At 39.9% G+C, this 23,271-nt stretch overlaps 1 protein-coding gene across 2 annotated transcripts in view; it reads left to right on the top strand.

Annotated features, from left to right (window-relative positions):
- Positions 1-23,271, top strand: part of sema4gb (sema domain, immunoglobulin domain (Ig), transmembrane domain (TM) and short cytoplasmic domain, (semaphorin) 4Gb) — a 42,574-nt gene that overhangs the window by 11,477 nt on the left and 7,826 nt on the right. For both annotated transcript variants that reach the window (XM_042396973.1, XM_042396974.1), the window contains 12 exons: positions 9,413-9,561; positions 9,973-10,035; positions 10,334-10,432; positions 10,526-10,619; positions 11,798-11,911; positions 12,310-12,446; positions 15,898-16,073; positions 18,403-18,541; positions 18,665-18,887; positions 20,643-20,758; positions 21,219-21,373; positions 22,790-22,851. In XM_042396973.1, the coding sequence (XP_042252907.1) occupies positions 9,413-9,561; positions 9,973-10,035; positions 10,334-10,432; positions 10,526-10,619; positions 11,798-11,911; positions 12,310-12,446; positions 15,898-16,073; positions 18,403-18,541; positions 18,665-18,887; positions 20,643-20,758; positions 21,219-21,373; positions 22,790-22,851 (1,527 nt within the window). The remainder of the gene's footprint in view (positions 1-9,412; positions 9,562-9,972; positions 10,036-10,333; positions 10,433-10,525; positions 10,620-11,797; positions 11,912-12,309; positions 12,447-15,897; positions 16,074-18,402; positions 18,542-18,664; positions 18,888-20,642; positions 20,759-21,218; positions 21,374-22,789; positions 22,852-23,271) is intronic.

Below are 23,271 nucleotides of genomic sequence, written 5' to 3'. Positions count from 1 at the left end.
TATGGTGAAACTAGCCTAACTGTGGCTTAGACTGACTGTAAACAAGCTTTAAAAAAATGTATTTCTGTATTTGCCTCAGGTAATTGGCAGTGAGATAAGTGCATTAATACACTCTGAGGTGTCCTGATATAGAAAATAATGGACTCAGTGGAGGAAATGCCACTCTGCTCCGCATTCTCAGTCTATTTTTGTATATCAGGACACCCAGTAGTGTATCATTGCTTACATAATTGTCATGTTCATTGACTCTTAAGCCTGGAAGAAGTGAAGAGATGCTTATATAATGTGGATAGAGTTGACAACAACTGACAGTTCTGACACTGTCCAAAGAAGTTAAGTCAGTCTTTCCTTCCAGCATTTGTTCCCAAATCTTTTTGTAAACATGCATGTGTGTGTGTGTGTGCATGTGTGTGTGTCACATGCTCTCTATGGTGAGTCTAGTGATCAGTGAGTCACAGAGGAAGTCACACACTCTGGTAGAAACACACACACACACACTGGATTTACTACCATCTCGGACTCCACATGGAGGATTACAAATATGTCTGAGTGTGAGTGCGCACATTCTGGACGCGCCACCTGTGACGGCTCAGTGGTGAGACACATTGACTCTGGCGAACACACAAATACACTCTCCTCAGATCTTCTGAGTCACTGACAGAGATGTCTTCACTCTTTCACAAGAGACAGATGAAGGGTGAAATAAGTGTGAAGTGTGTGTGTGTGTGTGTGTGTGGTGACTGGAAAAACTGACAGATGTTTCAGAGTGGCAGTCGTTTTGACCTCTTAGTCGCATCTGTTACGTGGGGATGTGGTAGTGACAAGGTATTTATTTTAAGGCGAGCATAAGGGAATGCAGGCCATGGGGAAGCTTGGACTAGTAGCTGGGAACCTGGGGCTAGGGCTGGTTTCCGAGAACCGGGAGCTGAGGCAAGCTGGGGCAAGGGGAGCAGGTGTGGAGCGTTATCCATGGGGGGGTAAAGCAGAGAAGAACAAGGGTCCAGGGCAGGGAAGCAGGACTGATAAGATGAGGGACAGGAGACAGGGACCGGAGACAGAGCAGACGGGACTGTGGAGAACAGGAGACAGAGACCCGGGATCTGGATGGGCTTAGTATAAGTAGAGGTCTTGATTATGGAGCAGGTTGCAGCTGGTGGGGCTCTGCTGTGACGCCAGCACACCTGTCTCCACTCACACGGGGAGAGAGAGAGAGAGAGGGAGAGAGCCACGGGGGAAGTGGGAACATGTAGGGAGACACAGAAGCGAGGCAGGAATCGTGACATCATCGAACGATGTACTCTGAACAGTTACACAAGCGGGTCTGCGTTAACACACACATACAGACACACACACTCACACACATACATTCACGTGCATACAGGATGACAACAGTAAATAGAAACCGAACAGCGGGCTGAGAGGCTTCTGGCACACCTCAGCGCTTTGTTGACTTTCCTCATTGATTTTGTAACAAAGCACAAGTAACAGTGTGTGTGTGTGTGTGTGTGTGTGTGTGTGTGTGTGCATAATAGTGGCTTCAGGGAAGGGTAGGTCAACTTCATGGGTCTGTTGCTGACTTAGTGTATTCATGGCTATGCTAATGGTGAGGAAATATGTTTGCTATGTTTTCATACTGCTTATGTTTCTGTCGTTAAAGAAAGAGGTCGCTCGCAGTGATGAGCCCACAGAGAATAATCATCCGACTGCGTAGTCCTCCTCAGCTCTTTGGGGTCTTTGAGCTAATTATTTATTATTGTTTTTAGAAGAACACAGGTGGCCAGAAACAAGACTGCTAATAAATTTTATGTTCACCATAACAATCTTATTAGGGCTGAAACTAATGATTATTTTCATTATTGATTCATCTGCCAATTATTTTCTTGATTAATTGTTTTAATTTCTTAAAGATCAAAGAGACGTCTTCAAATATCCTGTTTTGTCTGATCAATCGTTTAAAAACCAAAGATATTCAGTTTACTATCATGTACGACACTTATAAGCTTCAAATTCTCACATTTAAGAAGCTGCAACCACTGAATATTTGGCATTTTTGCTTAAAAAAGGACTGAAAATGGTTATTTGATTATCAAAATAGTTGCCATTTAACTTTCTGCTGATTGACAAACTGATTAATCGACTAATCGCTGCAGCTTTAAAATCTTATAAGGTCATAATATGTCAATGTTGGGTTTACAGCTTGTTGCACGGAGCAGTAGGCCTACAGTAACAAGACAATCTGTCAAATATAGACAGAAAATTGGGGGAAAATTAAAATTTTGATGGGAAATTATCGTTTTAGTCTTTTACCTTGCAAACCAGAGTGTATGTGAGAGACAGAACCTTCACACAAAACATTATAAAACTCAAAGGCTTTCTAGTTCTTCCTATTATTAATAAACTGACCTTAATGTGTAAAATCAGTATTCCTCTTCAAGTCAGTGATAAATAATGTATAAGAAGAACTTTATTTAAACAAGAAAGTGCCTCACTGAGAATAAATATCTCTTTTACTGAAGCCTCTTGGCTAAGATAAGCAACAACACATACTCATAATCACGCAGACTTATAACAAAGCAAATAAAGATATGAAGAAAGTAAACAACAACAAAACAGATGTGATCATAAAGATAATGTTGATAAAATAACAGTCACCATAACAAGGAATATGACAATCTGTTCAGTCCTTTTGTAGGATATTGAAATTGCATAAAATAGCACTTTTATATGGGCTTTATCTGGTTGTTTATTTGTACTTTCTACACTAAGCAGAAGCTTTGTGTGTGTGTGTGTGTGTGTTCGAGTAAAAAAGACCAATTTATTTGTTCTTTTTTCAGGTCGCTGACAGATTGGTTTTAGAGCACAGCTGTAATTGCAGCCCATTGATTTTCACTTCTGTGATTCATACTAAACTGAACATTGGTTTTCTCCCCGTCATAAATCTGGGTGACCAGAGATCGAGGGGTGTCAGGTTGTTGAAAAATGTGCCAACAAGTCAGCGTGTCGCCCGCATTAAAACAACACACGAATCATGACAGGTCTGAGATCAAGGTCGCTCTGCCTCTGCTGCCTCGGGGGGGCCAGGGACATTTTGTATGTCATCATAGTCCTTCTCATCAAGCACTGCGCTTGTTATATCATGCAAACACTATTTTTATAAGATAGAGACCAAGGCTTTTTGCTCACTCTCGGGTGACTCACGAGTAATGGGCTCTTTACATCGCCTTGGGCTGGCATTATGTTTGCATAACTTTCTTTAAACGTAATCTCAGAGAACATGCAGCGTGCTAGTGAGAAGGACGATGTTTTATTGTTCATGTATTATTGTGTGTGTGTGTGTTTTTGCTATCTGTCTTTCTTTCTGTCACCCTCTCTTCTTTTTTGCTTATCAATGTACAGATTCAGTTGTTGTGTGCACACCTTTTATGCACCTGAGTGTGTGTGTGTGTGTGAGAGGTTGCCCTGCTGCGTGACTCCCGTCCCTTCATGCCAGAGCCCCCCCCCACCCCCACCCCCCCAGCGTGTCCTGACCTTTGGCTGTGTCGTAGGAGTTGCTCATTGCTTACTCATATCTGAGGATGACGGATTATGAGAAATTATAGGTGGCAGTTATACAGTCCTAGCTGTAGATTTTATTGAGAGTTATAGAATTATTGCCGTCATTGTCACCGTGGGAATCAGTTTGTGAGAAAGTGCGGTTCACTAAAATTGAATTTTTGAATACTCTTTGACACTGAGAATGGATAATTGTGGTTTATTCACAGACTGTGTATAAAGATGGATGTATTGAGGTTTGACATCACCTATTGGTTTGGATCGGAGCCAGTTTGAAGCCCAGGGTTGCAGCTTATAGTCAGCGCCATCTTTTCCATTCGGAGCCAGGACCCTCCGGATAAGGAGTGTTAGGTGTTGCCTTCCACGCTCTAGAAACACACCCCGCTACCTCAGACCGAACAAATGCTAGTTTAACGGAAACACTGAGCGGTGCACACTCAGGCTAACATGAGCTACTTTAGCTAAATTGTGCTAACAGGGCAGATATCATAATCAAGTGACATTAAACTTACTGAAATATTGCAAACTGTCAATCACAGCTGTCAGTCAACACCCACACGGCAGACATCAAAGCTACTATGAGTCGTCAAACGGAGCAATAATTTCCAAAATGACCCCTAACACACTTTTGAGGGGGCCTGAATTTAGCGAATGAGACCATAATGACTCATTGAAAAAAATGACTGACTCAGTATTTCCAGAGAGAAGTTGACGTTTCAGCTTCAAGCCAGCGTCTAGTTGGTGCTGTTGGTGGAATTAAACTGGCTTCAGTCTCAGGCCAGGGTAATTGTCGCTTGGGTTTATTACAAATTTGGTCTTATTTTCATAGCTTTTGTCGTCATTTATGATAACATTATACTCAAAAAGAAATTACCGAGATCTGGGAATGTGGCAACATTGCTAAAATAGTCTGTCTAAACTTGTTTACCATTTGCCTTCGCTTTTTCTGACAAATAAGTTTGGCTAACCTTGGAGTTTGTTTACAACCTGTTTGACTGCAGCTGTGTTTGTCCTTTACTGATGTTTTTGTGGCATTGTAGTGATGTTGAGCTGTTCCCCAATCTCAGCAATTAAATTACTGAGTACAGTATTATCACACATAAAAGAAATGATGGCTCAAACTATGAAAATAAGACTGAAGTTGAAATAAACCCGTAATTATACTTAAGAGATGCTATAATCACATAAGAATTCTGCACATTCGATATAACCCATAGCACCAATACCGATATTTGAGCACTCTACTAAAAGACTTTGCTTGCTCTTTCTTTAAGATATTTGTGATCCTTTGCATATAATTTCCATAACTAAATGAGATCAAGGTTGAGATGATGGGCTTCCATGTATTTTTATCAGTGTAATCAAACCTAAAAGCACATTTCCTGAAAAAACACCCTGTTGTTGTTGCTCTGTATAAGAGTGTTTATTCTCCCAGATTACCGAAGAAGACAAAAATGTTGGAAACAATTTGTCTCTCACAAATTTTACCACCTGCTCTGAAAGCTTCACTAATGCTGAAAGAACAGCAGCCTCTTTCTCTTAATGCAGAGGCTTATAATATTTACCGTGCACTAATGGCTCAGACTGACGATGTTAAAATGCTGTATTTTTTTTTAAATGTCACTGCTCTTTAAAAAGCTGCAGAGTTGATGTTTTGTAACTTCTACGGGTTGTTTCCTCTACCAGGAGCTGTATGCGGTGACATTCTTCCTGTCACTGTATAATGAGTCTAGGCCGGTATGATAATAATCTAACTATTGACCAGTGAGAGGGTCCCAGTGGCTTTTTGGCTGTCAGCGATATAACCAGTAAGAAACGGCTGGCAGGAAGGAAGGTGGGCGGCGAGAGAGAGAGAGAGAGAGAGAGAGAGAGAGAGCAGTGTGACTCAGTCTCTGGTCTTCTGGAAAGTCGACGGGCTCTCGCAGTGCTGCTGTCATCGCCCAGCGTGTCCATGTGACAGTTAGACAAGCAGCCAGTCATGTGGGAGAGAAGACGCCTCCCATGTGATGTCGGGGGAAACTCTAACCACTTTTTCATCGTGTTGTATTACGCAAGATCAAACGCCCTGGGAGACTCGCTGTCGTCCCCATTATCATCGTGGTCATCATGAATTATAGCGAGAAAGTTGAGAAAATACGAGATGTAATGAAGTAAATTCAAACCCTCAAAGAATGTTTGTCGTCATGTTTCTTTGTTTTCCCACAAACAGGGATTCCAGTTTGAGTTGGAGGATCCTTTAACTGGTTTGACAGCAACTTAAACACGACTGTTTCTGAGCAGAAAACTCATTATTTTTGTCTCATTCTGTTTGTGTACAATGAAACATTACTCATCTTTTTTTTTTTGCATTAAATCCATAGTTTTAGGTCTTGAATGTGTGGTAACAGACACGTAGATACTCTATGTACACATATTTTCTGACGTACACTGATATTTTAGACAACGGTTTGGCCCGTTTCCTGTCTCATCATGCCTCCGTGCACAAAGCCGCGTCCGTAAAGAAACCGTTTTGAGGCTGAATGGGAGTAAATCCCTACAGCCAGGTTACAAAATCTGGTGGAGAGCCTTCCCAGAATAGTCGGGGCTGTTAATGCCTCTGGTTTTGGAATGAGATCATCAATAATCACATGTGGGTGTGATATTTGTTCTGTGGATGGCTAAAGCTGGTTATTGAGCCTTAAAGCTTCTTCGGATTAAGTATTGAAAACCGTCAAATACCAAAAGTTGGCATTGAATTCTTTGAGTACTGTTTTTAGTGAAGCTGCAGCCATCTATTATTTTTATTATCAATCAACCTGCTGATTGTTTTATAAATTGACTGGTTATTCGTTTGACTTATAAAATGTCCGAAACTCAATGTGACGTCTTCAAAATCTCTTGTTTCTTCTGACCAACAGTCAAAAAACCCCCCAAAGATATTCAGTTCAGTATCTCATGAGATGAAGATAAGCAAGTGAGAAACTGTATCTAGAGAATATTTGTCTTTAAAACTTACTTTAATGATTAATCAATCATCAAACTAGTTGGCCATTAATTTTCTGACGATCAAGTAATCAACTAATCATTTCAACTCTAGTTCGTAGTTTTATTAACTTATTCTTTGATCAGCCACTTGTCTATTGTCAAACATTTAACACAGATGTAATACTAATAAATAATTAATTTAATTTTAAGCGTCTTTCACATAACCCAGGAGCACTTTACATACAGCAAAAAACTAACAAAACCCCCCAAAAAAGATGAGTTAATTGTAGGCTTGGCTAAAAAGATGGGTCTTGAATCTAGATTTAAAAACAGATATGGACTAAGCGTTGTGGTAAACTTCTTAATGTAATTAAGAACTGTCTTTTTTAAAGGAAAAATAGGGTTTTGTAGATTGATTGATTGATTGAATTGTTTATTTAAGTATCCTGCATCTTTCTGGTGTCCAGCTCATATGTGCTAACAAGAGACTAGACAATAACAACCAGGATGACCACATGACAGATCATAATGTACAATTCCACAAATTCAGAAATAAAACATTTCAGAACATTTAGTTTACATGGAAGAAAAGTCTTGTTATGATGGATACAATGTTCTCTGTCTTAGCTGTCAACTCAACATATCAGCACTGGACAACCAAAACAAACAAGGGGTCAAATTAAGGTAAAATAAAATGTATGATTTTGCTGTGAGTACCAAATTTTAGTTATCCTATTAGTACCAGTATCAAAAGAATTCAAACAATACCCGATCCTAAGGATGTCCAGGTTCAAATGCACTACTGCAGTCTGTAGTTTGGTGTAAAAGCTTCAGTCTTAACTTTACACTTCACACTTACTTGAGCAATCCCAGTCTACACACCCCAGATGAACACGCTTAGTGTGACTGCATGATGGTAAGACTGGCAGATCTGGGAGATGAGGGGGGGGGGGTCGCTGGAGTGTTTAGTGGGAGCACTGTTGAATGGAGAATGTGGGGATGGGGGGCACAGGGGAGGCAAAAATTTTAGGGCATGCAGCAGGAATCGTGCCCCAGTACTGCCACATCGCATCAGCAGTACTGCCACAACATCATCATCGTCAGTGCTGTGTGTGCACGAGTGTGTACGTGCGCGCGCGTGTGTGTGTGAAGGAGGCTGATGAGGGAGTATACTGTAAGTGACCCAAATTAGGTTTAGCTCTAATATGGAATAGTATGTATAAAATTTAATGTTTTTTGGTCGTTAATCTTTTGTTCTCAGTACAGAAAAATAGATTATTTATCCATTGCAAAATAATTGGCCTGGTGCAACACTAAATATTTGAACACACCCCTGGTGTAGCACCTCAGAAATGGGTCAGGTTGCTCTGCTGCTGTGAGACACTGAAAAAGGAGGACATTGTTTTTCAATCTGTGTATGAAAGATCTTCTTCGGTGTTAGTGCAGCAGGAGGTTTAGAGTGATTTGATCTGCACTAAAAGTTAGATGCAGATGTAGATTAATGTCTGATTAAATCAATCTGACATACAGAAGTAGAAAAAACCAAGCATGCAGACACAACAGCTGTCAACAGAAAACCTACAGGGTTAGTTGAAGGTATCGACAATGTTACACTGAGGAATATGAGTCAGCAGAGTGCAGATGGGCATATTAATCAGCGCACATCCTCCTTTTCCCATCCTTTCCTACCTCTCCTTTCATTGTGAACCGATGGCAGCGTGTCCCAGCTCCTGGTAATAAGATAACCTATATTTGTCCCCCTCCAATAGATTTTCTGGGGTGTTAGGGCCCTGCTTGCATGTCGTGGTTAATCTGTTCTCCTGTTCATTGTCTTGATGAAGCGAGAAGGGCCCAGAGCAGCTGGGAGGGCCAGGGGATCACAGCGTAACTGCTGGAAGTACATAGATGATTAGCCAGCAATGCAAGCTGACGTATTATGTTATTTTATTTTCCACAGTCCATAAATTTCAATCAAATCTATTGAATTAGATCAGAGTCAGTTGCAGTTTAGTGTCACTTCAACAGCAAATCATTCTGATTTTTGAAATTGAAAGTGTGAAATATATATGGCCAAAAGTAAGTGGACACCTGAATATTACACCATATGTGATTGTCGAACATCTAATTCCAAAACTATGAGCTTTAATCTGCTGCTATAAGACTTTCCACAGGAATTTGGGACTTGGCTTCAGGAATTTGCTCCCATTCAGCCACTAGAGCATTAGAGAGGTCACCACTGATGTTGGGTGATGAGGTCTGGCTCACAGTGGGTGTTCCAGTTCATCACAAAAGTGTCAGATGGGGTTGAGGTCAGTTGTATGTGATGGCCAGTCATGTTCTCCCACACCAAACTAGGAAAACCATTTCTTTATAGGTGCACATAACACCTTCCTGAATTTGTTGCCAAGGAATTGGAAGCAATATCAAATGTCTCAAATATCATCGTATGTTGTAGCATCCTTTGAAACTAAGGGGCCCAAACCATATCAAACGTAGCACCTTGCCCACATGCCTTTGCCAATATATTTTATGTCTTGATAAGAGAAATTTCCAGGAAATTCAGTTGAGAAAATGTTACTTCTTCTGCTCCTTTATTTGCCCACAATTGCCTTGTACAAACACAGAGATATTACAGTGCTACATATACCTAGAATATAAACATTTAAGCAAAATTTGTTGTGGACCTAGCTCTCTGTTCCCACAAACTCAAAAACACACCAAAATCCGAATCCAAATATCCAAAATATCACTGTATGCTATAGCATTAAGATTTCCCTTAGGGGGCCTAGCCCAAACCATGAAAAACAACCACATCAAATGTCATATTTGCTCATATTTAGGCCGTAGTTATTTGGAGAAAACCTTTGTTGTGATGTGTCATGCTGCATTTCTCCAGGCCTGTTGGGCAGCGCTCGTTTCAACGGCTCTTCTCGGAACTACAGCACCCTGCTGCTGGAAGAGGAGGCCGGGCTGCTGTACGTGGGAGGCAGAGGAGCTCTGTACGCCCTCAACACCTCCGACATCTCCACACCTGCAAACCTAACAGTGAGTGTGCCAAGAAGCTGCAAAGCGTCTTCCACAGATCATCACTTAATTTCAGAAAAGAAAAGAGCAAACCCCATTTCACTAGTTTACTCTTATTTCCTTAAAGGAGGACTAACTAATAATAGCCTTAAGCAGATTGAGTAAATCCCATTGTGTTCCTCCAATTTTATGGATATCGGATTAAATGCACCAGGCGTTTATTTAAGGGTTACTGAAGAGAGTCAGAACTCGGTGACGTGTTTCGCTGCACAGCCAGAAAATTAAGTGTGCTGTCCTTCTCTTTTCTCTGTTTCTGTTTATCACACACCTGTTTTCTTCTTCCTCTGTCTATCTATAGATCTTTCTATTTATTTTTCACTCTCTAGTTATTGAGCTATCTGAGTCATCCTTATTACCCCCCATTGTTTTTAGATTGATTGGGATGCTTCCCCTGAACAGAAGAAGCAGTGTCTAAACAAAGGCAGAGACAATCAGGTACAAGGCTGCATCTCTACACTCTTATACACTTTTTCTTTGCAAAAAAAACCCTCTAAAATCTTTATTATTAGAAAACACAAATTAAACATTTCTGCTTTGTGATGTGGGGATTACTTCTGACAGCAGTAAAATAGATAATCCTCAATCCACTTTTCATTAAACGCTAAACTGGACGTTGGGCATTGAAACCTCCCTCATTAATTATTTGCATAAAATAGCCCCTTTTTGCATGTAGTAGATTGACTGATCTGTGTTCTCTCCAGAAATAACCTGTTTTGTTCCCTGTTCTCTGCAGACAGAGTGTTACAATCACATCCGCTTTCTGCAGCGGTACAACGAGACTCACCTGTACGTCTGCGGAACAAACGCCTTCAGACCTCTCTGTGCTTATATAGTAAGACCTCCATGTGATTTCATTTCAGTACACTACAAAGCACAATTATGACTATAATTGACATGAAAAGATTCATTGACTCCTCTCTGTAAGGATGCAGAGCGGTTCAGCTTCTCCTCAGGCTTTGAGGAGGGCAGAGACAGGTGTCCGTATGACCCAGCCAAGGGATACACTGGCCTCCTTGTAGGTACGCTTCCCAAATTTGCATTTTATCTATTCTATGAACAGTATGTTGGTGTAGTCAAAGCAGCAGGCAGACGAGGGAAGCAGAGAATAAAGCTCTAGACTAGAGAGGCATGCAACTGGTTAACATTAGAAAATATAGAAAATATTTAAATATATTGCAAAATATTTTTTTAAAAGGGAGGTTATATATATTATATGTCAACACTGCACAAGCTTCAATAGATGACTCAACTGATTAGAGAGCAACGGTAAAGGAAGGAAAAATGTTTTTAATGTTTATAGTAAAGGATCAGAGTCCATTTTAATACAATGTTCACATGCCAAGAGTTGCTGTAATCATTCCTTCTTTCCATACTGGCCTTCTTTCTGTACTAACATGACTATAATATAAGAAATTGGGTCAAAATGTGCAGTCCTTGTTCCATCCAGCTCAGCTGAGGCAAATATGAGGCTTCTGCAGACTAAGTTGGATAAATCGAATGGTTATCTTCCAAAGTTACAGTCTATAGTATGAAAATCAATGTTTCCTTGCTGAGAGTGATGCGTCCTGGTGGTCTCATGTACGTTTGTTACTGAGACCACCAGGACTGTCTGAGTCGTACAGATTCAGTAACATCTTTTAAATCGCTTCTCAACGCCTATCTGTAAAAATATATATTTTTTTATTAATGATAGGGCTTAGTTTTATCTGTTTTATTTGTTTATTTCACCGGTTTATCTTATTTATTTGCTTCTAATTGCCTGATTTTATATAACTGTAGTGTTGACATATTTTAATCCTTTTTTTCCCTTGTAAAGCATTTTGTCACTTTATCTGAAAGGTGCTGTATAAATATCATTAATTGTTATCACTACTGAGACAAACAAGCAAAAATAAACCTACAAACCAACTCCATTTGACTAACACAGACTGCTGAAGATGATTACAGCAACCAGTAACTCTGTCAGTGTACATTTGGCATGTGAATATTATATTAAGAGAGACTTTATCTTAACCTATCTTTTAAATATATGTGCAACAGAATAAAATGAAGACTCAGGAGAGACATTATTAATTTGAACAATTTGAGCATGGATCCAACAGCTTTCATTTACATCTGATTTATCTCAGATTGCCAACTTTCTCTCTCTTTTTTTTCTTTGTCCATCCACTGAAACATTACATGATCTGTTACTCAGACGGCGAAATGTTCACCGCCTCCCAGTACGAGTTCCGCAGCTCGCCAGACGTACGCAGGAACTTCCCCTTCCCCACCCTCAGGACAGAGGAGGCCCCCACCAGGTGGCTCTTGGGTAAATACAACACGACAAATAAGTATCGAATAAATGTGTTTGCAACATAGCAGCAGTCAGACACTGTTTCTGTTTATATATTTTTCCCTCACAGTAAACTACTATATAACGTAGACTAAAACTCATCGACATTTTGCACTTTTTGATCTCATTAGATGTCTTGCTGCTACTACAAAAAGCCGTCTCCCTCAGAAAAATGAAAATCACTTCAGAAAACTATAGGGGAAAATGCACTGCAGCTCTAACTGGCTTAGCTGTGGCGATTCAATCATACTTAAAAGCTCCATCTTTAGTTTCCAAGGAGACACATCCTAGGCTGCTAATAGGTCTGTGTTTGGGCATGTGCACTGATGTGTGTGTGTGTGTGTGTGTGTGTGTGTGTTTGTGTTTGTGTACAGAGGCAGATTTTGTAGGCTCTGTGCTGCTGAGAGACGGTGACGATGACAAGATTTACTTCTTCTTCACGGAGAGAAGCCAGGAGCAGATTGCCTACCCGAGCCAGACCAAGGTGTCCAGGATTGCCCGAGTCTGCAAGGTCAGAGAGAAGGAAGAACCAACCAAAAACACTATAAACCATAAACAGATTAATTTATGTTTCACTGGGTTTGGGAAAAGTTTTCTGTAAAAAAAAAAAAAGACAAAACTCACATAACAGATTTATAATGCCTGCAAGGTCATGAAAAGAAAAGGTGGTGATGAGAAAAGTTGTCATTCGAGGTGCTGAATGAACTAGCAATTTGGTGTTTCTAATCTTGGTTTCTTCACTGACGGGGTTTTTTTTTTTTTTTCTCTGCCACTGTTGCCAGGCAAACTACAAGTCCACCAACCTCCACCTCCAATGGCAAACCCTCTCCCTCTCTTTATTGCCATCTCCACTCACTCCTCCTCCTCCTTCCTTTCACCTCATTTCACTTGCGATCAGCATCTCCGGTCCAGACAGCATGCCCAGCAACCATTCCTAGAGGTCTCTCCTCTCCTCTCTTTCTTTCTTTCTTTCTCGCTGCTTGTCGTGCTTTTTTTTTTGCCCAAGCATGGTGGTGTAATTGCCATCACAGTATGCTGCTGTGCTGAAATCACTGTTATTTCTATGGGATCGGAAAAAAAAAAAGTGTCTAAAAGATTCTGGGCCGGAGAGACGACGTTCAGGAATAATTTCACACCTTGCAAGATGTAAATCGCCGTTTGTGAGCCTGTGAAAAGGATTTTTATGAACGTATGAGAGAAAATAGAAATTGACAAGCAAGTTTTACCGTCAAATTGGAGTGATATAAACTGTCCAAATCAATCAGGGGGTGTGAATGTGAATGGTCAGTTTCAGTTACAAGACAGGCTCAAACACTGTGACCTAATTTCATATTACATACTAATAGTATATAGAGTGTATTACACACTATTTGTCATATATAACATATATTGTTTTTGCTTTTAGCAGACATGTACCAGAAATTGATTCACTTTATAATATTGTACTAACAGGAGAAGATAGAAAGTAATTAAAAAAAACTACAACGCTGAGATAGCACTGCCAAATAAACTAATTAAAAACAGAGAAAACAAAATGCTTTTCCAACGAGTTAATGCATCAGCGCACTCGAAAATCAAGCAGATTTAGTCCGCGTGCACACAGAAGCACTTTGGTCGACTTATGTTGTTTTTAAATGTACTCTATAAATAATTAAACTTGACTTGCAACACTTCAACCACCCCAGTTTAGCATTTTAAAGCAGTAACGTAACACTCGATGAATTGTTTCTAGCACGCTGTGATGTAGTTGTAGGCAGACATAAGCAAACTGTAAAAGTGGTTTTTATGACCTCTTATGAGGAAAAGTTGTTTTATCTATGATCACATAAATGAACAAATCTTTCAAGTGTGTAATAAAACTTTATTACTGTTTATACACATCATTCATATCGCGTTGGCTTGTCTCCATATTTAGCATTAATACACCTCTAAATAAAACATTTAATAAATAGTTTATAACACACTATAATGCGGTTGTAAGTGTTTATTAACGTACAGCATTTGCCAACAATTATAACCTCTCCTATGAAGACCATATTTTATATTATTACAACTGTGTTTTTTTTACTATATTGTCATGTATTATCTGTTTATACAGCAGCCTCCACTTATTGGTATCTACAGGAAGAGTTACAGTAGTTGACAAATACATTAATTAACACTTATATCTGCTTAAAACTACAATATAGTGTGCTATAAACCAAATAATATACTACGTATAAATGCTAAATAGCAGGACTTATATTTATGAGTGAGAAATTGTAATTTGACAAAACATTTCTACTTACTTCCTCGAGCTTTCAGCAGCATGTCATGGCTGTTATCAGCAGATGTTTGCTCAGTTGTCATGAATAAATAATCATAATAACAAATATAATTGATGTTTTTAATTGATTGTTTTTGCGTTGCTTCACTGAAATTATTCACGCATAAACAAGCTGTAAAATCATTTCTGAGCATTTTATAAAAACACTTTTTTTTACCCCCATATCCTCCAGCAGTCCATCTTCTCTCGATTCTCTCTGCATCCAATACAAGTAATTTCTGGAAATAAGGTCTCCTCTCCTCCTCTCTCCTTATCAGCGCTGTGGAGAGTTGCGAGAGCAGTCGAGAGTCTAATAACGCAGTCTGAACTAGGCCACAGCAGCACATGCAGATGTCGAGCTGGTCCCCAGTTCATCCCTGTGGCAGCCAGACGCCACACTGGTTGGAGGCAGATACGCAGATAGTGAAGGCACTGGCATTAGCCTCTGGCCTGAAACCACCGAGGACTTCTTGCCATTTCTGTGCTGCCTAACTAGTTGTCCTCTTCTGTTTCTCACTTCCCAGCCAGAACGCATCTACTTCCCCTGCAATCATGACCCGTTTTCACATAGGAGGGTGTAAATAACATGAAAACAAGGTCTTCTTTGCAACATAAAGAGCAGAAATTAGTGTCGTGCTGGAGCCACTTTGGAGCTCCGTTTTTCCTTTGCTCTGCTATGATTTAAGACACAGAGCACGTCTGGCTCAAACAGCCCAGGCTTTAGTCAGCTTCCATCATCTCGTAGAGGGTTAATATCCCCACAGGCATATCTTAACGTTGCTATGCATGAATTCTTGATTCTTATTCCCTCAGATTTACGAGGTGACAGTCCGATGACCCCGACTGTGCTTTGATGTTGATCGTTATCTGTCGGTGCATCCCTGTAGCCCTCTCCGCTATAATAACTTTTTATCAATCCATAGGAACTGTTTATTTGTTTTCTCTGTGGCATCCATTTTTACCTCTGCTTTACTAACCTTTCTGCCAGCACCAACTCTCTAGAGGTTTTGTTGAATGAACCCCTAACAGTGGATGCCCCCTCTCTTTGTCTTTCTTTTATAACAAAAGTTGAGTCGGTATTGTGGATGGAAGTTTTCCTAATGCAGGTTATGTCAGTTTAAGCGATTACGCCTTTTTTTTTTTTTGCGTGGGAAGCAGAAGCGGATAGAGCTTTTTGATGAACGACAGATGTCTGCAAAAGACATAAAATGAAGAAAGATGAAGCGCTATATAATTCAGACAAACAAAGAGTCTCTCTTCTAAATGAGGTGTGCTAAATTACTCTTTTAGGAAGATATCTCCTGCAGCCTTGCCTCCCAGTGCTACCGAAATGCAATTAGAGCAAATGTGCTAAAGTAGGCACAGTCGGAGCTAGAACACTAACATTCAGCTCCACTTTCATACCTTTATCATCCGCTCTGCCCCACCTATATGTGTATAGTTATGTGTACGTTATGATTTAATTCCTATCTTTTTGTAGATACATGTGACCCAGTTGTATCTTTGTGTTTGTCTATGCTGTTATTAAATCATAGCTGCTTGGCCATTGATGTGTATATGTAGTATGATAGTGGGTGGATTTGCGCAATATATCAGCTCAAGCGAGTGACTTTATTTATTCATCCATCCATCCATCCGTTGTCTCCTCTGTCTGCAGAATGACTGGGGTGGCCAGAGGACCCTGCAGAGGAAGTGGACCTCCTTCCTTAAGGCCAGAATGGTGTGTTCGGTCCCAGAATACGAGCTCCACCTCAATATCCTACGCAGCGTCTTTGTCCTGCAGGGTCGAGACGCTCAAAGCAGCATTTTCTACGGCGTCTTTGGTCTAGAATGGTAAGGGATGGCATCAAATTCTGCTTTGGTTATGCCCTTTTTAACCCTTCTACATATAGTTTACCCCTATTGTTTCCCCTTAAAGGACATTAAGGCATTTTGGGAAATACGCTACCGTCCAAAGGTAACAAAATCCACCTACCAGCAGTTCTAGAGCTCACTAATGAACACGTTTGATCTTGTTTGTTTTAATCCATACAAAAACTGCAGTGTAAAAACAACAATTTGTGGTTTTTATGAGGGGATTATATGTCGGGCTGTTTCTTGGCTGGGAGCACTAACTTCCAGGAGTCCTTTTGTCACCGTGAAGTTGCCAGGCAACTGTCTGCAAGAAAGCAAATAAGCATATTTCCAAAAGTTGAATTCATTTAAAAGTCACCCAGTGGGAAAAGGTGTTGAAGTTTTACAATCCTCTGTAATTCATTATATTTATATGGCACCAAGCACTGGAACAAGTCTTTCCAATTTCAGTATGAAAACATGGCAGTTAGCCAGTCTTGAGATCTGAGGCCATATTTAGACCATATTTTAGGAAATCACTCCTCATTGGACAAAAATTAACTTTTGAAGCCACGTAAATTGCTTTGTTTACACTCTGCCGATCTAAATTTGGCATAATATGTTTGCATACGTAACCATGGAAGTTATTTACCTATACACATAAAACCTACACTTAATAAAGTGCTGCTGTTCTTTGCACTGGCTAATTTTTAAAATTGAGCGTGTCAGAGAACTACAGCACTTCATAAAAATATCTACTTTATAGCTCCGAGTGTTATAAAACAGCAACGTCACACTCTCTCCAAGAAGTAGTCCTTCTCTTTACTGTGAAGTAGGAGTATTTTTAGTCATGGGTTAACTTTCAGCATGATTCCTAGGAGTGATTTTTTGAGAAGCTTGATAAATACGGGTCCTGGTCCAGTGAACAGTAGCCTTAAAATTCAAGAGATGTAATATATTGAGGAAATCTTAGGAGATGCTTTCATTTGCAGATGTCACCTCGCATTCTGGGAACTTGTGATGAGCATTTTCTCTATTTTCTAACATTTTATAGACTAAACAATTAATCAGTTAATCAAAAAAACAAAAAAAAACAAAACAATCAACAGATTAACTGATAATGAAAAAAAACGAATTTGTTTCAAGTCCGAGGTGTTAGCTGTTATCAAAAGAGGCCAAGCTGCAGTCAGATCAGATGTGACAGTGTCAGAGGACGATGGCTGTGAGTAGAATATTTGGCAGCGGTGTGAGTGTGTGTGTGTGTGTGTGTTTATGCTGAATGTGAATGTGTGTTTAGGCTGATATGCAGAGTCATGCTGCATAAAACTGTCCCAAGGGTGTTTAGATTCAGATGGAGAGGATAACATTGCAATGGGCCAGTAATACTATCCATTTTCTCTCTTTGCTTTAACTGCCACACTTCCATTCGTAGATATTCAATCTCAACCTCTGTCAAGTCTCTTTTGCCTCGTTCACTACACCAGCTGTCCTTTCTTTCTTTTTTTTATTTCTGTCTTTCTATATGCTGGTTTTCTTTAAAAAAAAAAAAAAAAGAAAGAAACCTACACCTGTGCAAGTAGTAGTCATCATTATGCATTAGACTCAAGCATGCAAGAAAGAGTAAGAGCCCCTGAGCTATACTACTCACTAGGTTTGAAGACAGATTCTGGTTTCACTTCAATCTCATTTTTCTCACTTGAGTGCTTTTGAAGTCTGAAGGTGGGCGCACAATGGACTTGAGAATGTGACGCAGACATTTTCCACCCATTACTAATCTCACCTTTAGTGCTTAAGATTAAGGGTCACCTGGTTCCCATCTCCCAACTCATGCTGTTGTTATGTTGTGGGACAAAACTTTTCTTTCATAGGTACTCCACCAAAACCACAAATGGGGTTTTATTTATGACTCACAGGGAGTGGATATTTCACCACTGAGAGTGTGGTGTTGACAAAAATCTGAAAAACAAATATTTCCATCTGGAGTGGATGATGGGAGTAGCTATTGAAGATAAAAAGGGGAAAATTACACACCTGTCACCGATCACAACTCCCACACGGTCATTCAAGACAAATTGATAAGATCCATGAGGAAAATGTGAGCGTCAAAATGCGCCCACAGTTTTCAGTGAATAGAGAGCAGCTCTCAGCAGCCTAGTTACCTTTTCGCCTGTCAGTGGCCGTTTATGATCTGTGATGTGTTTGAAATTCGATCTGGGTGGCTGTTCCCCAGATAATAACCTCAGTCAGTGTTTATTCAGTGTTGAATCATTAATCCTGAATGTGTCCTCTGAATTCGTCTAAGCTGTCGGGACCGGGTATTGTCTTTCAGGAAGAATATCAAAGCTTCTGCTATCTGCCAGTACGCCTTCTCAGATGTACAGAAGGCTTTCGACGGGCCGTACATGGAGGTGCAGGACTCAAAGTGGAGAGAGTACACAGGAAAGGTTCCAGAGCCGAGACCTGGATCTGTAAGTTTCATCTATTAAAACTCTTCCTTCACACATCAGAGTATTTAATGTCCCTCTCTTTTCTCTGTTTGTACAAAGAACACTGTGTTCATTTCTTTGTCTTTCTTCCTTTCATCTCTCCAGTGTATAACCGATCTGCACAAGTCCCAGAGCATCAACTCATCTCGAGATCTCCCAGACAATGTCCTCACTTTCGCCAGAAGGCACCCGCTGATGGCCAGCCAGGTGCAACCAATAGGGGTGCGCCCACTCATGTTCAAGAGAAGCGTCAACTATGTCAAGATAGCCGTGCACAAGCAGCCGGCGCTGGATGGAAACATCTATACTGTTCTGTTTTTGGGAACCGGTGAGTTTATTGTCACAGAACAGTCGCTACGGCTGATACGTCACAAGTCATCCAGTCACTCAAACAATCAATCAGTCGAACAAAACAACTTAGAGAATTAGTCTGGTGATATTTCATGTTTTTCTTATTATCAGCAAATCCCATGAAAAGACCAAAACCAATAATAAATCGAGCTACTAACGAGTAATGTTTGTGTTGTCAAAGAATGACATAGCTTATTCCTCTTGTTGTCCAAACACAATTAAAAAGACATCAAGGAGCCACTCAGTTCCACTAGTAATGTCCCTTCATTACCATGAACACACAGACTGTATAGTTGATTTCAGTCAATCCCACACACACCATCCTGCTGCTGTAAATACTCACCAGCACGCTAAACGTGGATTAATCTGCAGCTGGAAACAGTCCCCAACAAACTGATTATTTGCTCCTTTTTGGAAGGCCTTTGCTAAAATCTACAATGCCAAACTATGTAAGGGAAATAACTTATATTTGTTTTTTTGTTTTTAAAAAATTAAGCTATATATTTGTTTCCCATTTTTAAAGATTTGTGTCTTAAGTAGAATGAGCTTCAGGCTGAGTGACACAAATGAGTTTGGAAACTTGTAAACAAACATACTAACACATTGTTGGTTTTGGTCTTTTTTGGGGGGATTTGTTGACAATAAAAAATATATATAATTTAACCAGGTAAAAGTCTCATTGAGAGACTTGGCCATGAGAGCAGCATAAATATTGTTACAACAATAAATACAAACAATACAAACAGACAAATACAACTGTCAAACCCTACAAACGAGTGAACACAATATCCAGTTAATAAGCAATACAAGGTCAAGCAGTTGATGCATAAAGAAATACATTTTTCTAAAACGATTTCAGTGAAAATTTGGGAGCGATCACATTTACCAAGAGTACAATTTTCTCAATCCTTTAAAATTGACTTAAATTCCCCAAGAGTAATCAGCTCTGACAAGGTCAGGTCCTTCTGTACATTACTCCAGGAAGAAGGGGCAGCATATATAAAAGCTTTTTTGCTTTAATTCTGTTCTTACTCTTGGGACCAACATGTGTAGAATATCATGAGAGAGCAGGCCATATTGATTTTTGGTTTTTACACATGGATGTACACAGATGAGGAGGAACCAGCCCAATGAGAGATTTATATATATAAAAGCCAATCAATGCAAAAGTCTGCTGACATACAGAGATAACCAATTAGCAGCAGCATACAGAGTGCTGTGGTGTATGAGATTGCCACAGCCAGTAATAAAACGTAAAGCACAGTGGTATACAGTACCCAACTTCTTTATGCACTGGTGAGGTGTGTTCATAAAGAGCAGATCGCCGTAGTCCAATAAAGGCAAAAAAGTTGTAGAAGTCAAGTGATTCCTTGCCTGGAGGGAAACATCCTAAAAAAGAAAGAAAGTTTCAGCTTGGAAACAAGGTTTTTAATGTGTGATTTGACTGTCAAGTTCTGATCAATAATAATATCTAATTACTTATATGTTGTAGCCAATTTCAACCCCTTGAGTGGTTGAGATCTTAGGAAGATTATGTAGTAACTCTTTGTCATTTGAAAATAGCATGAATTTGGATTTGTCTGCATTTAACACCAACTTAAGTTGAGTCAAATGGGACTGAACAACATCAGAGGCAGACTGCAGGAATTCAAAGGTTTGTACTATTGAAGGGGATGAGAATAAAGCCAGTTGTTGTTTGATAAGCTTGTCAAGGTTGTATCTTTTCTTACAGATGACGGCTGGCTGCACAGAGCAGTAGACATTGATGGTGAAATGCATATCATAGAAGAGCTGCAGTTGTTCGATAAACCCCATCCCATAGAGAGCATGGTCTTATCCTCCGCTCTGGTACGTATTAATGTATGCGTAATGTACAAACAAAATGAGGGTTTAAATTGCCTATTTATGCTAAAGTGATCCAAATGAAAATGGTGCTGCCTCGGATAGATCATGTTCTGGATAATTAATTTACTAGAATTGGTGTGAACAGTCACAAGCTGTTGACAAGGTTTTTCATTTATCAAACCCTGCCAGTAAATTATAGCTTTGTTTTTTGTTTTTGTTTTTTTCCAACGCCTACATTTTCACAAACTGCATAAGTTAAGTGTTTGTGTGAAGATAATCTACAGAGAGCGTGCAATGTGAATTTCTTCCCGGAGCTGTTGGAACAAATTCATCAGTGAACAATGATTAATCAGATAAGAAATTCATTGCTTACAGTACAATGTAGAAAAATACATGTGTGCCAATTGTAATTTTAGGCTTTAAACAGTAGAAACAGATTAATCGTACATCTTTTGTTTGACAGCGGAGCATCTATGTCGGCTCCCACTCCGGTGTCGTCCAGGTGCCGATGTCGGCCTGTCAGAGGTACACTTCCTGTTACGACTGTGTATTCGCCAGAGACCCCTTCTGCGGCTGGGATGGGAGGGTGTGTGTTGAAATATCCTCACGTGCACAGAGGTGAGGCAACAGGAAATGCACATGCATCGATACATGTAGACACAAATGCACATTTCCAGTGAAGGGGGCGAACAAACAGACAGTGTTTATAGAAGGTGGTGAAAGACACACAAATGTGGGTTACAGATATTTGGAAGGAAACAAACCAGATTTTCGAGTCAAGACAGATAAATTTGCTTTGCTCTAGCATAGATCCCGAGTCCCTAAACCTCCCCTACAGTTCCACCTGCTCTCTCTTCATTTCCTCCTGAAAGGTATTTTTCTGTCACTGCATGCAATTGGATGACAAATTTTTCAAGTTAGATAGAAAATGATCTAGATCTGAAAAATACAGTAACTTAATAAGGATAATAGACTCAAATGTTGCTGAGAGTAAACGAGTGTGGAGCTTTTCATGTTGGTAATATAATAATAATAATATAATATAAGTCAGGTCAATGTCTTAATTATTGTGAGCCTCTCTCAAAATGTGTAATTTTGACGCAGTGTACATTTTTGCATTACATGACCTTTTTTAGTTGATGTTTATTTCTTCATTCTTGGCCCAACAGCAACAGTGGAATCTAATTAATTATTTATACAACTTGTTTTCCCTTCCAACTGAATTTCTATGAAAGCAGGTCTATAGTACAATGTAGTCGACCTGGATTTTTTCTCATCAGCTCTGTTCAGCTCAGCGGGAGCTATTTCTGGGGTGGGAAGGCTTGAATTTGGAGTGATTGGCCGAAAAAACATTTGGATTTGAAAACACACTTCTCTCGCACTTTGAATAGCGTTTAGGTTCAGTGCTTTAGTGTAACTCCGCAAGCGAAGTTTATTCTTTTCTCAATTGTTAATTCTTACCGAGATATTAACCGAATCCTGTTGAAAAACCTTTTCTTAGGATCATAAAGCTTTAATCCTTAATCTTGCAGTTTGTTGTAAGCATACTCTGGTCAGGTTGTGAAATGTTTTAGTTGTGGTCAGGATGAGTTTGACCACTGCTTCTAAAGATACTAGAAGTACCAGGATTCATCTGGATAGGCACACAGATGAACCCCTTCCAGACAAAAATCCATAGACATCACTCTCACACTGGGGATTGTTTGTGCCTCCATTCGTTCACTCTGCATGAGTGAGTAGCAGACATCTTAATCTCCATTACTGCAGCAGACATATCAGCCTCCTGTGGATTTGTTTGGAGTTTTGGAGGCAACATCACATTCAGAGAAAGCAGAAAGAAGATAATCTAATGTTATTTGGAAGGTTTTACACGTTATTGTTTGATATTTCACTGTATCCTTTTTATAACTGATTAAATTGTTTTTCCTATTTTTTTTTATGATACAGTCTGCTCTCTAGAGATGGGAGTAGAGAGGAGGCTCTGGCAGGATTTTTCTGTCATAATTTTTCAAAATAGAAATGCCTTCGTTTCAGGTCAAACCTCACCCAGGATATCATGAGAGGGGTCAGGGGCTGTAAGGAGAATTCAGGAAATGGTATGTGTAACAACACACACATGCACACACACACACACACATACGTGCATTATACAACAAGTTATCTCTTTTAATTTAGGTAATGTTTGGTACTTACCATCCATTCCCCTTGCTAAATTTGATTCTCACATACACAGATTATGGGGTGAAAAAAGTCCAAATCATACTCGTCTTTCCTCCGCCTGAAAACTCAAGCATTTAGCAGCTATTAAGGGATTTCATTAGGTGTACACTCCTTACCCATCCCCCAGGTTCCAGCGTACACATTTTAATCAGTTCCTCTCCTGCTGGAGGTCAGGCGGTCCTGCTGGCTGCATTGCAGGGCTCACGACGTTTAAAGAGGCTTATAAATTGTGATGGAAAGTGATGCTGATACGTTGAGCCGCACAGGTTGCTCACCTCCACTTCAAAAACGTAACC

The sequence above is a fragment of the Thunnus maccoyii genome, chromosome 20 (assembly GCF_910596095.1).
Source record: "Thunnus maccoyii chromosome 20, fThuMac1.1, whole genome shotgun sequence".
NCBI classification, from domain to species: domain Eukaryota; kingdom Metazoa; phylum Chordata; class Actinopteri; order Scombriformes; family Scombridae; genus Thunnus; species Thunnus maccoyii.
Note: the sequence above shows the minus strand (reverse complement) of the source record. Positions and strands in the feature narration are given on the sequence as shown.